General features: G+C 47.0%; 1 protein-coding gene across 1 annotated transcript in view; it reads left to right on the top strand.

Annotated features, from left to right (window-relative positions):
• Positions 1–17,821, top strand: part of LOC135393178 (uncharacterized) — a 282,577-nt gene that overhangs the window by 220,462 nt on the left and 44,294 nt on the right. The window contains exons 5-6 of the mRNA XM_064623683.1: positions 4,362–4,438; positions 5,123–5,339. Coding sequence (XP_064479753.1) covers positions 4,362–4,438; positions 5,123–5,339 — 294 coding nt within the window. The remainder of the gene's footprint in view (positions 1–4,361; positions 4,439–5,122; positions 5,340–17,821) is intronic.

The following is a 17,821-nucleotide window of genomic DNA, read 5'->3' as shown; positions in this document are numbered from 1 at the left end:
AAGCAGGACACGAACAAAGGAGGTCAGCACAGGGGATTATCGCCATGCGTCCCGTAGTCCGTAGCAAAAGAATAGGGGTGCGGAAATAGGGCGCGTGCCGTCGGGAAAAATAGTCGGTTGAAAACATATTGTCGCGCCGAAACTTTGGGAACACAAGTGGAAACAGGAAAGAACACATACAACGACAACGGTGTAATTGTTTGTCTTTTGAGGAAGTCAGTCCATGGAAGTCAGTCCATGGAAGTCAATCCATCCTCCATTCCAGGCTCTGGTCTGTCGAATTTCGTGATAGTAAAGTTACGAACGAACGACGTACAGCACACATGCGAGTGATGTAGTGGGAAAATATTGACTGCTTATTTATTTAACAAATACATATGAGATACGCACACAGTACGCCCAATTTAGATAGCAATTGATCAATTCAGGATAGCGTCAAGTTTAGCGGGATGAAGCAGCCAACGGAAGGCAACGCCTTCCATGACCAACGGATGGCAGCTCCCTTGTAGTCAATCTTCCCTGGGCGAGTCCGACCCCCCCCCCCCCCCCCGATAACAAGTAACGTAAGTTAGCCTTACAACAAAGCACGTGATTGAGACGGGCTCTCATTGGTAGAACACGTCACGTTGGTATAGCAATAACATACTATCGGACACCGCCGGTCTTGTGTCGCTGTTGAATGTGACCGTAAACCACCCACTCGCCTACTTGCATTATTCAAGGCTCCTCTCTCCACAACGATCGCGCTGTGAATCCACTTTTTAGGACTTCCTCTTACGTGCGTCGTAAACAGCGACATCGTAGTGAATCTTACGCTCGTCTTTGTGAATCCAGCCCCAGAATTCTGAACAGCAGTACAGCAAAGAAAAGCTTGGTAAAAGTTATCAGAGCGGATCCATCGCATTTTCATTCTGAGTTGGGCAATTGCTGCTGACAGCCGAGCTCCGCGCTCGATATCTGATGTACATGTTCCCTGTCTCGACTGCCCGGGCCCCTTTCCATCTTCGTTCCTCCTCAACCCATGCTTTTCTTTCAAGGTGGCTTTCTTACCTGTTTTTCTACTATCAGGCAGAACCTACATCAGAGGAGGTGTCCGTGAATTTTGGTCATGTCACAGTAAAAGTAGGGGTGAATAAGTAAGGCCCAACCCCCATGGAGCGAATGTACAGGGAAAAAGCGGCGAACTTCGCTCGTCGTCGGTCGCCCTACGCGAGGCGTCAAAAATGTGATCGTCCGCCGGCGATCTGCCCATGCCAGGTGATCGTGGTGGTGCTAGTGAAAGAGCTCGCATTTTCGGCCTCACAGATATTTTCGCCCTGCGGCCGCACGACGCCAGCCAATCAAAGCGCTCTTCCGCTTTCAATTTGCGCCACCTACGTCTCGTTGCCTTGTCGTTTGCATATGGCGGGCTATAGTTTGCATGTAGCGGTCTGCTTTCCTGACTCGTCTTTTTCTTTTTCTTGGTATTGGGTGCCATCGTCTGCTCGCTGCCTTGTCTACTGCAGAGGTTCGAGGTTGTCAGGTGTTCGAAATGAATGTTTCCAATTGTTTCGAAATGAAGTCTCGCTGTTGACGTACATGGAGAAGGAGTGCGTGTTTATGAAGGAATCGCATTTTATTCCCGCGGCAAGAAAACATGTGGCTTAGCTTCCACGTATCCGGTTATGCGCCACATTCTCGGAAGCCCCACAATCAATGCACAGACTACATCCTCGGCTCACGGATATATTCGTCTATCGTTGCAGCTCTTATGTTTTCTCTGAATGTCCCCATTTCGAGAGCAAAGGGGAGCTTATGAGGATGACGCAACTCACGGTTCTTCTGCAAATTGCAATTGCTAAGGCAACAGCGGCAACTGCAAACAGCTCCTTTGCTCCTCGCTCAGCCAATGGGCTCCTTAGGGTCGATTCACACGATGCAACTTTTTGCTGCAACTCGGTTCCCGCTACGGTTGCGCGCAACCGAAGTTGCACCAAAAAGGTCCCTTTCATACGGCGAGCAACTCGGAATGCCGTAGTGGTCACCGAGCTCGCCAGATGGCGCAAAAAAAAAAAACATAATTGTCATCATTTTCGTCCAATCTACAACTCGGGTTGCGCAACCAGAGCTTCGCCGTTCACACGGTGCAACTTCGTCGCGCAACCTGGTTGCGCGCAACTAAAGTTGCATCGTGTGAATATCGACCATTACTCGCAGGCCGATGTCATGTGTGACGTTGTATGAGGGTGAAGTGCAGGTTTCGTCGTCTGCTATTACGGTACGCTTCGACAAATTCCTCGAAAATGACTCGAAAGTCATGTCCGATACTGCTAAAAGAAACTATTGCTAAAACAAACTATGTCATTTAACAGTATTGAATATGGCTTTCGGTACATTACCGGTCGCCACTTCTTCAGACAGTTGTTGGATTTGCAAAATTTGTGACATTACGTAAATTTTTTCCGAGCAACTGATTTTACTAAGTTTTCATTTTGTACTCTGGCAACAGTGACATCAGAGTAGCACTTTCCGACGGCGTCCAGCGTTTCGTTTGCCCCATGAAGCTGGCGACGGCGAACAACTGGTGGCGCGTGGCAGTTCGCCACGTTAACTTTTTTTTTTAAGATTGACTTTTAAAGATGGACGCCGCAAGCAACGAAAGATAATTTTTGTCACTAGTAGCGTGCGGGTTAGATGATTGCAGTAACATGATCTTAAAGGGACGGTCTCGCATAAGCGGGGCGATTCCTAAACGTAGTCAGAACTATATTCACGAGTACTGTAGACATACGGCCGTCAAAGCTTCATTCAGAATAACGAAGTCGTTTTCCAGGAATTTGTCAAGATGTACCGCAACAGCAGACGACGAGACCTGCACTTCACTCTCATTCAATGTCACGCATTACATCAGCCTGCGGGCAAATCGAGCATTGGCTGAGCGAGGAGCAAAGCAGCTATTTGCAGTTGCCGCTGTTGCAATAGCAGTTGCAACTTGGTATTGCCAACTGTAGGATGGGACAAGCGAAAGCTTGCCCACATCACACTTCAAAAATACTACTGTCCTCGCCCTTAAAACAAAGGGCGGGACCGATTAATGCTAGGCAGGCAGTCCCTCAGAAGCCTTCATTGGGATCGCAACTTGCGGAAGGACCGTTGGTTCCGCTAAGGTCACTGGATTGGGGAAACTGCAGCCATCCTCTGATGTTTACTGCCGTGACCTTGGAGCAACAAATGCGGCCGTAGCACACCAATACATGCTGCGGCCGCCACTGTTGCTCCAAGGTCAAGGCAGGAAAGAGAAAGGATGGCGTTTCTTTCCTCGATCCAGTGACTTTAGTTCCGTCATCCCCATAAGCTCTCCTTTGCTCTCAAAATGAAGACATTCAGGAACAACATAAGAGCAGCAACCACAGACATACGCCTCCGCGAGCCGAGGATGTAGTTCGCGAATTGACCGTGGGGTTCCCGAGAATGTGGCGCATAATCGAATAAGTGGAAACTAAGTCACATGATTCCTTACCGCGAGTATTTAATGCGGTTTCTTCATAAACACGCACTCCTGCTCCGTGTACATCGACAGCGACGCTTCATTTCGAGACATGATCAGTGTGCAACTGGGCATGTAATGGACGCGCGCGCAATATATTTTTGTCGAAGCTGTAATGCGACCGCGCGCGACAGAGGCGATGGGAGACGGGGCCTATTTTGTACCATTATGCACGGCATAATGGTACAAAATAGGCTCTGCCTCCCGTTTTCAACAAATAAGGGACGAGAACGCTGTCATTCGGGATGATGGTTGGCTAGGAGCGTGCTGTGCCGTGAAGTTCATTTTTAAAAATATAGGTTATGCCCTTGTGCCTTCGCTAGGCAATCTGCATTCAGTCTTTTCTGCATTCACCGAGATATGGACAGAGTAAATTGGATGACGATCCGTGCTTGAGGTCGCCATTGCTCGCTCTAATTCGGTGGCCTTCAGTCGTTATGTCGCCTTTCATGGATATTTACCACTGCAGCTAGCAGTAGAAACTCTGTGATGAACAGAGCCTGATGAGAGCGAGCATTGATTTCCATCAGGGAATGAGCATGCTGCTCAAGTGTCTTCGTACATGCTCCCTCCAGAACAAAGCAACTGCAACCAACACTTGCTATTTTCATGTATTGTATGACAGAACGTGCTTCTGTTTATCCGGTGACAATGTGCAAAGACTTAATGCCGTGAAGCCCGCTGTCAGGGGCATTGCTTTGAATACAGCATATTTGAATGCGGTCCATGGATGCACTTGGTGCAGAACTTGATACTGTGTACATGTGTATGACCGTATGCCGGATACACCTCCGGCGTTTATCCCCTGTTATAAGAATTATGGTGACTTTTTCAGAGAAAACAGCCATGGAGCCCAGGAGGGATCTACGCTGGATCAGTGGCGAGAATTAATGGAATTGCAGAAGCTCAGGAGTATGTCACCGTCTCTTGCTTTGCGAGTACTGTACTTTGAGCACAAGTATGCCGTCTTCGATAATACAGACACGAGTAGACGAACTAGATTCATACCAGTAATTCACTGAACAAGTAATGCGGTATGATCGAACCTTTATTCATAGAAGAAAAATAAGAGAAGTCAGCTGGTCAATTCCAGTTGATGTACTGGGGGGATATAGAGTTGAAATACGCGGAGGTGTTGGTTGCCGCTATGAGGCGCCTGCGACCTCCGCATTCATTTGCTGTGGCTGACGAAAACACAAGCCCCACTGGAACACTGGAATAGTCACAGTCATGGGATAAGTCACAGAGTGATAATCAACGTGGAGACGCAGTCAAAGTCGAGAAACCTAGCGCGTGATAGGCTGCACTAGACTGCTTTGTCACTCGAAAATGTCTGTGTCCTATGTTGTGTTCAACAGCTTTACGGCCCAGATAAGCCTCGACTGGCGAAAGAGATGCGCTTCTCGGCATTTCGGCTCATTTATGTATTGCTAAATTAAGTGATCGATAATTCACGGTTCGCGCTCGTTTCACAAGTTTTTAAACATAGAATGTCTTTCAACGAGCAATGTCTCTCATTCTGATATCTCGCTTTTACCCGAATTAATAAATTAATGGTATGCAACGCACATCCTAACGTGTTTTTGACATCCGCAGGTTGTCGCTCATCTACAAGCAGGACCAGAAGTGCCATACGCTATCCATTGGAAGAGCTACAATCGGCGCTTCACTAGACATTGTAGCGAGATTTTTTAGCACGACCGCGATGATCTTCGTGAGCGTTCAGTCATCGCCTCATACCTACGACCACCAAGCTCCCATCAACAAGGGAGTGATGGAGATTGTGGGCCTGAAAGTGATGGACTTCAGTCTGGTATGTGTTTCCTTAGCAATAAACAAAAATGTACGTCACGAGCAGCGAAGCGAGTAGCGCAAAACAAAAAAGTAGTCCGAAAAAAATTGCTTCATCTAGCGTAAGTTGTTCAAATGAAATATAGTTGCTGTCCTAAATATAACCAATTTAAAAAACTTTGACGGCTTGGTAACTCATATTTATTTATGTAATTACATTACTAAATTTTCACAATCGATGAAACCCTCATGCGGGCAGAAAGACATAGAACGAACCATGGCAATTCTACATTATGCATAAGAACGTAATTTTTACGACGACAATTGGACTGAACTGCCAACCAAATAATTTTATTTCCGGCAACCGGGGGTGCATAAATACGCAGGAAAATTCCGTCCCTTCCCAGTCTCTCCTCGCTTCCTGTTTATGGTTATCACTCCGTTTTGTTAACTTTCAGTTGCCCACATAAAAGTTGTTATTTTCATCAAAAGAGAAACTGACGGCTCACTGATACCTATCACCTGGTTTTCTGATTTCGCGCGCCTCCAGGAAAAAAAGGTTACCCTCTTCCTTACATCGGAATAAACTCTTGGTTTCATTAAACTCTGCCCCACGTCCTACACATGCCAAAAATGGTCCCGCAGCGTTCAATATCTGTCGGAAGTATTAAATGAATGCGCTTTGAGCCAATTAATAATGCGCCTTGACAACTGTCTGATATAAACTTCACCACACATCTCTGTATATTACGCAAACACGATAATCTACAAATTTGTTCGCACGATTAATTTGGCAACCCCTTGGTGCATCCATTTCCTTTTGACATTTCCAACCGGAAACCCTTTTTGAATACTACTTGCACTTTTTATTTTTTATGTTTTCTTGACTCCATATGGGCAAAATGAATCCACAGACCTACCACTGTGAAGACACTTCTAGTCACAGTTATGTCGCGGCATAAGCCACGAGTATAGGGACCGTGCGACACCTAAAGGGGGCGCGCTGCTCCGTCGCGACAGCGCTGCCAGTGGCGGTCTTCGAAGTATCCGACGTGATACCACGCCGCCCGTTCTATGCATTCTCAAGTGGAACCGTAGCTGGCGTGGCGACCGCCGTAATTAGAAGGGCTAATTTTCGAAGTGCAAATAATGTGGAACCTATCTGGGGCGCGAACGAAGAGAATGGAGACAAACTGCACAGAAGGAACCACCGTATATACAGGGTGTTCCATTTAAGATTGACCCCACCTTTAAAAAATAATGAATCATCGCAGAAGAATGAAACCAAGTGCATAGCGTTACCAGTGACCTGGAGCATTTAATAGTATTTTTTGTCGCGCAATTAACTGATTAATTAATTAATTTAATTTTTTTAACTTTTTAATTAGGAGGATCACACCGGAGATGTCAACTGTGAAGTTGTGGGCGTTGACATGAGAAAGCGAATGCAGTGTGTTGCAACTCTCTAGCTCATACGAGTCTTTTTTTCCCGGGCCAGCAGAAGGGGCCCGGAGTTCCGAAACTACGACGGTATCAGTTTCCGTCACGTGAAAAGAGCGCTTGATTGCAGCGCTTTCTCACGGCCGCTTGACGAACAAGCATTGATGTCGTCCGTCCCGCCTATGCTGTTATCTGTCACGGGTGCGGGGACACCAGCGAGGTCACTGCGGCGCTTTATCTCTTGATTCTTTGTTTTTTAGGCGTGAAGCGACACAAAACACGGGAAGCGGAAGATATCTGCTCACGGCTTACCTTGAACCACGAGCGCGAGATTATTAAATCAATAAGAAAGAAAGGAAAGCTGTGGGCTATCACTGTGCCGACATTCTTTGTTGAACGCTCTGAGGGACAAACAATGCCCTACTCCAACGAACAGAAAGCGGACATGGTCCTTGTCCTAGGTGCTGCAGGGGCAAAAAGAAAAAGGCAGTCAAGATATTTCAGAGGTGGCACCCTGGCACAAGACCACACCCATCGACTATTGTCCGTCAATAAGATGCGCTGAAGCAATATGACAGGTTCATCAAGGAGCGTTGTAGGCCAGCGGAGCTGTCAGACGATGTTCGCATCAACATCTTGGCATTTCTTGAGGCCTACCCTGAAGCTAGCCTCCGCGAGGCGAGCAGGCAGACAGCCGTCCCGTTGTCCACGGTGTTTAGAGTGGTAAAAGATGCAGGCCTCCATCCATACCACATACAACTTCACCAAAGGTTGGAACAAAATGACTTTGAAAGCCGGTTGAACTACGCCAACTGGCTTTTGCAGATCGTCGATGAGAACCCCGAATTTCTAAGAAATGTCATATGGACTGACGAGGCAAATTTCTCTTGTGACGCACAGGTAAACTTGCATAACGCTCATTACTGGAGCGCTACTAATCCGCATTGGCTTGGAAGGACGCGCCACCAGTATAAGTGGCCGCTCAACGTGTGGTGTGGTATCTGCGACGGAGCTCTCATTGGCCCCGTCTTCCTTGATGGGACACTGACCGCGGTGAGGTACCTCAATGAGATTCTATTGGGCCCCGTCAAAGAGTTCTGCGCCAACGTTCCACTGGCACGGCTTGGCAAGCTGTGGTTTCAGCGCGATGGCGCACCCGCTCACAGCTCTAGCCAAGCTCGTCCCTATCTCGACAGGGCATTTCCTAGCCGATGGATAGGAAGGTACGGACCTGTGTCGTGGCCTGCGAGGTCCCCAGACCTGACGCCCTTAGATTTCTTTCTGTGGGGATATCTGAAAGGATCGCGTGTACGACCAGGAGACAACAACACCTGACGCCCTTAAGGCGATGATCATGGAATCCCCGCGGCCACGTTGCGGAGGGCAACGGAGGACACAATCAAGAGATGCATGTTTTGTGTGACTGAGGAAGGCGATCTTTTCGAACACCTGCTCTGAATGTACATAGTATTGTTTCGGTCATGTTAAAATACCTGTACAATGTTCTGTAAAATAAGTTGAATGAAAAAGAAGGCATACTATTTTTATCTACTCATCTAATTCTTTGTTTGCTTGAACAAACTTCGGTTGCCAGTTTGAAAAAAAAAAAAATACGATGGCTTGGTTAATAGCGTTTCCTGCTTCCATTCCCAAGGTCGCGTGCTCTGAACGCGGGCGGAGACGCAAGCAATTTGTTTGAACCACGGATTGCTTAGGCATGCCGTCTCCTGGTGTGACTTACATACGATCTTCCGTGTGTAAGATTCCACCCACGTTAGAGAACTCCAAGTGGGCAAAATTAATTCACAGGCCGACTACCGTGGCGTCGGTCATGATCACCGTTGTCTCCCCTATAGTCATAAACCCCCCAATTATTACTGTTATTATTTACGTGCTTGCTTCCTTCCTTCCTTTCTTGCTTTCCCTGTGCAGCATTTAGGACAAGCATCGTACCTACTGTCTCTTCGTTGGAAAATACATAACTTGTGCTACAACGCAGATAGTGGGTGCAAATGAAAAGGTGTAAAAGAGCGGCTTCATAAATTTCATAGCCCACAGCTTTTCTTTCATTCTCATTGATTTAATAATCTCGCGCTCGTGGTTCAAGGTAAGCCGTGAGCAGTTATCTTCCGCTTCCCCTGTATTTTGTCGTTTCACGCCTAAAAAACAAAGAATCAAGAGATAAAGCGCCGCAGTGACCTTGCTGGTGTCCCCGCACCCGTGACAGATAACAGCAAAGGCGGAACGGACGGCATCAATGCTTGTTCGTCAAGCGGCCGTGAGAAAGCGCTGCAATCAAGCGCTCTTTTCGCGCGACGGAAACTGATTCCGTCATTGTTTCGGAACTCCGGGCCCTTTCTGCTGGTCCGGGAAAAAAAGACTCGTATGAGCTAGAGAGTTGCAACATACTGCATTCGCTTTCTCATGTCAACGCCCACAACTTCACAGTTGACATCTCCGGTGTGATCCTCCTATTAAAAAGTTAGAAAATTAAATTAATTATTTAATCAGTTAATTGCGCGACAAAAATACTATTAAATGCTCCAGGTCACTGGTAACACCATGCACTTGGTTTCATTCTTCTGCGATGATTCATTATTTTTTATAGGTGGGGTCAATCTTAAATGGAACACCCTGTATAATGTATGTAACAGTGCGGAACGAGAACAGCCACTCGCGTCTGTCTGGTCAAAACACCTGTAGCTGATACGTCGAGAGGATGGTTATTTGACGCCTCACAAAATCCTGGCGAAGACTATATACGTGTATTTTTCTGATTCCAGCCACATGTGATATGTTTTTGACTGAGTCTTGTATTCCTTTCGTCCTCTTTGCACACACATAGCTTCGTCACTGAAATCTGCATCGTGCGTCCGTTTTATCTATACAAATAAACACGTGAGGTCACAACTTATTGTCTAAACTTGTGCTGGAGTTTTTCCAGTATCTTCAGATACAATAACGCTAAAGAGATCCTCAAAGAAGAAATTATATGAGTTTTTACCTCAGCTACCGCCGTAGGCTTGCGGCACGACAGCTGTGAAATGGGTAGTGCGTAAATACTAAAACTAAACCTTTTGGACAACGTAGAACTTCCGTTCTCACTGTGAGACTCGTCAACCAGATTATCGGGAGCAATATCGGCTCTGGGCACTGGCGATGAAAATCAATCACTATCACGATCCAGCGGCCTTTCACCGTCACGAAAGTGGCATTTGCAGATCATTGGTCTTTTTTCAGGTCCTCATTCAGTTTCATTGAAACTAGAACAAAAGAAATAGAATATGTTGTGCGCAGCTCATGCAATGGCCGAACGCGCGTCACAAACGCTATTCGCTGCCAGTCTAGTGCCCTCGGTGGTATTGGAAGGATAGAAATCACGAGAAATGGAACATCAGGGGTCGGATTCACAAAGAGCTCGTGCGACGGAATCTGTCGTAACTCCGTCTTACGGGAAAGTTACGACGAAGTGTAGATTCACGAAGGGTGCGCGTCGCAAAATCTTCGCAGCTTACGGCGGAATCCTGCGAGAGCTCCCGAGCACTCTTACGAAGAAAGATGGCGGCGTTATTCGGCAGCGGTGGATTTGGAGACGGAAAACAAAGACTCCGTAATACGCGCCAACGCATTGCACTTTGCCACAGAACCTTCGAGACCATCCCCGAAGTGACATTGAGGCACTTTTTTGCTTGGTAACCTTCAACAAATGCTTCAACTTTGTGCTCCGTAAAATCGGGTCGCAGGGATTTTTCAAGCATCCCCTACACCCCGCTAAGACACCCCCAACACCCCTCCAAATTGTCTGCAAGAAAGGCAAAAGAAGCCATAAAAGCTGCAAAACTGAGTGCCACACACCGCTTACAAATTACCCTCACCCACCCCCTCCCCGAGACGAACATACTGCTGGAATATATTTGCTGTGTCATCGAACGCGTTTCGCCTGTGATTGCATGGCATCCATTATGGCTACCGAAAGACCGAGAGCACGTTAAGCACGTGCAGTAACAAAACATTTGGGGACGAACATCTTCGTCTTCTTCTAATGGGACGACTCTTATTGGTGCGATTACAAATTTTCGTCATCGTTACCATAGCGAAAACATAGTCTCGCACCCTTTGGCTGTTTCTCTCCGAGGTGCACGTGACAGGAAGCGAGCAACTTCCCCTTCCCCGTCAAAGCGGGTACCCGCTCCACTACGATAGCTTTGTGAATCGCGCTTACGACGCCGTCGTACGCGCGTCGCAGGCTACGACGTCTTAGCGCATCTTAGCGTAACTTACGATCGCGTTTGTGAATCCGACCCCTGGTACTTAATGAAGAGTTCTTTTAGGTGCTGGCACAGTTAGCGACGCAATAGTTCCAGTGTGGCAAAAAAAGACACCCGCACTTCACATGTAAACAAAGCTGGCTACCCGGCGGCTATCACGCAAGGTAGTTTCTCCAGAGGCCGCATCGCGGCGCCACCAGTTTGTCGCACACTCACTATTATTATAGTTGCATACTTTCTGTACTCCTATCTTTCTGTTTGGGGTTCTTTACTCGTTTTAACACCCGACTCACAACATAATAGTTAACCGTTCTTGGAAAGGCAGCCAATGTTTTATTCTACACAGTTGCGCCTCGCTGCTTGACATCATCTTCGGCAACACGAACTATTGTGTCCTAAGTTCGTTCAGTAATAAGTATATGTGAAATTAAGATCATGAGGTATGAGCACCGTACCGATTTCTCCTGTTACACAGTGGGAAGTCGAGCTCGACGATCATCCCGAAGAAGTCCTTCGTACGTCAGAGCCGACCTTTGACGGACCCCAAGTGGACATTTCCCCCGTTCCTTATGTCGTTTTACTTCTCTGAACATTCCCATCAACCCAGCGCAACAGTGCATTTGAGCAGTCCAGCAACATGAGATGAAACATTTTATTTCGTCTAAAACTGAGCGTCAATGCATCGTATCACACGACAGGGTATCAAATCACAGTGTAACATGACGGCAATTTTTCCGCGACTGACTATTGAGCACTTACATGTCTTTGAAAACATGATGTCCATCAGCACACACTGCGTCAACTCACCAAGAGGAAACTCACGAAGCAGTATCCGCAATGTCCGGACTGCGGCGACGGAAAAAAAAAAGGTGAAGCACTGAGATAATCAGCGATCATGCTGTTCTGTATTTCGTGCACCTGGCGACTCGCGATGTCTCGTCCACCTTGCCCTTCTTGCGTGAAAATTAACGCCGTCCAACTTGGGCGTTTTTATCATCATGACAAATGCGGACTGCCCAGCCAGCCGCCTTAGGCGAGCTTAACCTGCAAGAAATCGACTATTAAAAAACACTGCTACAGCAGCATATCACTGTGAAGTACGTACCGAAGTATATGCATTCCTTTGCACCAGCGCCGATGGTAGCAGACTGACTGCACGTCTTGTATTAGCCACAACGCTGACATTGCCTGCGAAGAAGGGTTGAAGCATGGGTAACCTCGCGTAGTAAGAACGTGAATGTCTCACACATTGACACATACCTTAAAAACGGGATCCTGAACATGACGCCAGAGTGACGCCACTTGTTTGAGATCCATCATCCATATCACAAAGCTTCGACGTTTCGAAACAAACTGATTAAGCCGTTGGCAGATGGCGGAAAGGCTTTCACCTATGTGCAGTGAAGTGTCACATGGAATGCAAAACCAATAACTTATAGTGAGAGAGGCAATATGAAGACGCCACGGCTCCTGTACTTCCGAGGTATCATTCATAAACATTTGACGTCACAGGAACTATATTCCAACTAGGACGAAGGTGGTGATGGCGGTGGTGGTGTAACTGCATGCCCTAGTCGGCCTCGCAAGGCGGGCAACGTCACGACTAACGCAGGGCCGTAAAAAAAAAAAAAAAAAGAAGAAGAAAAAGAGAAACAAACAACTACTTTATTTCATGACCGTTCGGATTTGCAGTGAAGTCGAATCAGGGGTTGAGCGATGAGCAGCGTTGAGCGATGAGCGGTAGAACACCACCAAATCAAAATGAAAGTAAAAATCACTGTGGGGATGCTTGACTAACGTGTTGAAGATTACTCGTCGAAAGGGCCACTTGTGATGTGTCCTTAGAGATGGTATATGAGCTTGTATCCCTCAGGAAGGACGCCAGTTTGACGCGTGGTAACGTCTTTCCGCCGACGAAGCGGCATGCGAAAATTAGTGTTGCCAAACGTTAACAAAATTATCTGTAGATCCGAGTCCGAAAAATCTGTAGCCACTCAAAACTTAGTGATTGAAACCTTTTGCCTTCGAATCTGGAGTGTCTGCCTGTGTCTTTAAATTAGTGGAAGAGCAAGGGCTTATTTCGTTCCACCGTTGAATACCACAACCGGTATTTATTGCTGCGGCGCACTGCCATTACGTCTTGGAACTTTCGGTTTTGGTTTGCGATGACGCGTTTTTTTGTGATTGCAGCTGACTTAACGGTCCGCTCCAATGAAAGAATAACGTATCGCGGGTAGTAGGAACATTTCTCTCGGTCGTTCCACCATCACAATGATAAGCGAGGGTCACAATGGACCACAAAAACAATAAAGCTCGATAAATTAATTCCAAAGACATACTGAAAGCGTACATGCGTGACGCGAATTATAAACCTTGTGGTTTCACTTCAAAGCCAGCCAAGTTAAGTCTGTGAGTCAAACCGGTAACGCGCACACAAATACTCAAGAAAACTGATTTAGCGTTGAGGCTCGCCAATGGTTCGTTCGCTGTAGACGTCCTTCTCCTCCGGCGAGCCCCGCCAGCTTCGTGATCGACGGATCAAATCTTTCTCAACGGCGAAGGCGGAGCAGCTTGACCCAGGAGCACGCGTTTTGTGTGCAGGAGGCCAGTTATGGTGGTCGTAGAGAAGCTGTTTCTTTGCTTCGTTCTCATCAAATTAACTGCAGAAAATATTCTAAAAAAGTAGTCTGTCAACACTCATTCCCACGTTCGGCTAACGTTTTCCATCGTCGTTTTGTGCACTGATGCGAAACAGGTACCACACATACTGTGTCGAGTGATCCATTCGTTCGAGCAAAAAATCATGAGATTTCCAGAGATCTCGGTAGATCTGTAGATTTTTCAAAAAGTAGGTAGATCTCATGATAAATTTGTAGGTGTGCAACACTGCTGCGATGCGCTGCGGAAATTGTGTACCAACTGCGTGCGGTAGTTCGCTTCTCCTTGGTGACCTTGACACATTGGCCCTACGCCAGCTTTGGCGGCATCGGAGACATGGATATCAGCGCGCTGGCATTGTTTTACGAATGATGTCCAACGGGAAGGTACCAAACTCGCTCGCGTTTCGAGCAGAGGAGGGGGGGGTATGACATGTTTGTTCAGAAAAGAAAAAGGGGCTTTCCTTGACTAGCCTGCAAAAGCACGGAAAAGTTCGGGAATTTGAAGATTACAGTTATACTACGATTACGATTACATTGTCGTTAGTGAATTTTTTGTTAAAACATCATTTCAGATGCTCCCACTACTCTGCCGGGCTCCATTTCATTTTCGAAATTCAAGAATTTTCAGTACATTGCGTATTATGGATTATCATTTGTTCGAATTTTATTGGGACTCCTCAAACTGGTTCCTCATTCTATACGACGTACAGCGCTTTTTCCACGCTATGTTGCATCTCACCACACTACTTCAATTGTAAATGACTGTGCCTCGTTGGCTTCTCTTCTCGTCTTCAGTTGGCTTAACATTTATTTGCATTGGTGGTCACGCAACATATTCGGTCTCATCAAATCAATCTGGTATCTTGTTTCTGATTGATACTGTTGGCGAATTCCTTCAACTGGTTTCTTATTCCTTGCATTGGTGCAGTGTGTACAGAACATGTTGATCACATTAAATCAACAGGAAATCCGCGTTTCGCATTGATGCCCATTAAGCCAATTCATTGAATGGGTTCTTTGTTCTGTGAGTGCGATCTCTGCCACACAGCACGGTGGAACACCATGTCACGCTTCCCTGCGAAGCTTCCGATTCGGCAAGTGAGAAACTTGACGTGAACACATTGAACGAATTGGCTGATCGATTTCTGAGTTGGATCTCGTTGGAACTGTGGACATAATTCAATGATATCATATGTTGCAGTTCCGGCAACAGGCGGGGGGGGGGTATGTTTATGTATGCTTATGTATGCAAAGTAACAAAAAACGAGAAGGGAAAGGATAGCCACGGTGTAGGCTTGCCGGCAGGGAAGCACATATGTAGACATGTATTTTTGTGTGTTCTACATGGAGATATTACGGAAGATATCTGAGCGCTTGTTGGCCAACCACATTTCTGGGTACTATGGCAAAGAGAAACAGAAGCTATAGACTTTGCGCTTCTGCCAAGCTGCGGCCCTGTTGGCAATTTTGGCTTTGAGAATGCAGATGAATAATTTTGGTGTGTTGCCAGTTTGGAACGACTGTTAAAAAGTAGCCTTGCATTTTTAGTTTCTTGCTGTACGCTGTTGAACGTTGTCATAAGGTTGCAAAAATATAATTAGCATCGAAACTATGCCTGTATTTTACTTCTAAATACACATCCAATCGCGATGCAATTTTGACGTCCTAGTGATACCATGATCACATATCTCGATTACACAACGCTAGGACGTTTCGAATGCGGAACATTCCTTAGGGACCAGGGCTACTGAATCTTTTCAGGACGTCCTTGGGGCATCGTTTTTGTTTTTTTTTTTTGACTGGGTTAGATCTCTATGCAGGAAGCTAGCCGCCTCGAGCGAGGACATACACGTTTGTTTTCTCATAGGCCCTTTCGTTTTAGTACATACCTTAGATCTCTATTCAAGAAGCCGTCTCGAGTGAGGACAGATACATGTGTTCTCTCAATGCCCCTTTCGTTTTAATTTTTACCTTACATCTTAATGCATGGAGCCGTCCCGAGTGACGACAGTTGTTCTCTCATTGGCTCATTCATCTTAGCATACAGGGTGATTCACGAACCATGTCATTTGGGATTTATAAGAAAACGGTAGAACGGAAAAATATGCGGTCGACGGCTCCTGTGCGGCAATTAAGTTTGCTATCTTCAAAAAATACGTTTGTCGAATTTCAATTGCAATGAATTGAAATTTTTGAATTGAACTCTGAAATTTGCCTAGTCAACACATCGTTTCTTTTCTTCTTTTTTTTTTTTTTTTTTACAAGGACCCTTATTTGGCGGTTGCCATAGTGACGCCTCTTCCGGTTTAACTGAATGCCGGCTGAGGCGAGGCAATCGTGCACGGAAGAAAGACGTCTCGTGTGGCCCCCAGTGGTTGACGAATGGACGATAATGGCGTCAAGGTAACAGAAGCAGATATGCCAACATAATCCCCGCTAGACACAATCCGACATTCTTTCAAAAGTAGCCGGGACATTGCACGATCCGGAAGACATAACCAGAAATTCATAAACGCCGTCAGGGGTCGCGAACGCTGTTTTATATATATATATATATATATATATATATATCATCTTTGTCCATCGGAATTTGCCAATACCCAGACCGCAAGTCAAGGGAAGAGGAATAGCTTGCGCCCTGGAAGCAATCGAGCGCGTCGTCGATACGAGGCATCGGGTATACGTCCCTGTTCATAACTTTGTTGGGTCGTCTATAGTCCACACAAGAGCGGGTACTACCGTCCTTCTTCTGAACCAGTGCAATAGGAGACGCCTAGGAACTCTTAGACGGCCGGATAATTTATTTTTTCATTTAGTTTTTTATTAAGACGCGAGAGGCGACTTGTTGCGGTCAGAAAGTGAGACATGATGGACTAGGATGCCCAGCATCTTCAACCTATCCTCATCGTTGGGAGAGGTCGAGATTATCTCATTGAGTGCCGAGATGTCACTTACAGTGACAGGTTTGTGCATTGAAATGTGAAAGCCTATACGTCTATGGCTGCAAGTATGGCAGAGAACACAGAGGAGTTGGTGGCTTTTCGAACAGCGCAGTCAGCTCTCCTCCTTGGACCGCGCCTACTGGTTTTCCTGCGGTGAAGAAGTACGTTGGCGCAGAGCCACGCGTCGGGGATCGACCTCGGAAAGGGGAGACGGAACGACGTCGCTGAGGAGGAGGAGAGGGTCGTCGAGTGCGAAGATAGTTTGGCGGGGAGCTCGCGTAGTCAGCGTGGTCGAACGGCAGATCCCGTGAGGATGTACTCTAACGTAAATCGTACGCACAAGAACTACCCGCTGCTGCACGATCTAGTTGTCGCAGACGACAAAAGCGTGCTGCATGGCCTCGTATACCACAATAGAAGCATGTTCGTGTTTCAGCGACGCCAGGGGTGGAAATAGGTGGCTGGTGGCGGTATATAGATAGATTGGAGCCAAAGGCTGCACCTGTGCTGGCGTCAGAGGTTGTGACGAGGCAAGAGGCGGTGATTGTCGCAGCACGTCGGCGTACGACGGACGTCCTGAAAATAGTCGCCACCTCTTCTTGCATTACGTACGTGAGATCGTGTAAAGAGGGATCCAAGCGCAATGGTGACGGACTGTGTGCTACACCGGATGTGCTACGCTGTGGGGTGAAGGATAGCTCCTCGCAAATCAAGTGAAAATGAGCGCCCGTAGTGAGTCTACATCCGGGTGTGTAATGACCAATGTATCGATCGTAGACTGGATCTGATGGAACGGCAAGCCATGCTGAAGGCGGGTACTCCTTTTTTCTTGAAGGGCTCTACATGAATTCATTACATCTGCAACGGTAGACGGTTCTTTCAAAAGAAAGTATTGGAGGGCATCTTCCGAGATGTCTTTGGTGATGTTGATTTTCTCGAGCTCTGACACACTAGTGTTGCTAGACGAGGGAGAGACCAGGACAGCTGTTCGCTGGATGCTCGTCAGGAGGCAACTGAACGAGCGCCGATTTATTTCTCGCGCGCCTTGGCAGGCTGCGCGCTGACGATAATAATGGCGCTACAACTGCCCCCCCCCCCTAAGGCGATGCAGGATTGCGTCTGCTGATGACGAGGTGCGTCGGCCAGGAGACTCGACGGTTGGGATTACAGGTAGCGGCCGGGGCAGGGAGAGAA

Source organism: Ornithodoros turicata, chromosome 4 (assembly GCF_037126465.1).
Source record: "Ornithodoros turicata isolate Travis chromosome 4, ASM3712646v1, whole genome shotgun sequence".
NCBI lineage: Eukaryota > Metazoa > Arthropoda > Arachnida > Ixodida > Argasidae > Ornithodoros > Ornithodoros turicata.
This window is presented reverse-complemented; position numbering and strand designations above follow the sequence as displayed.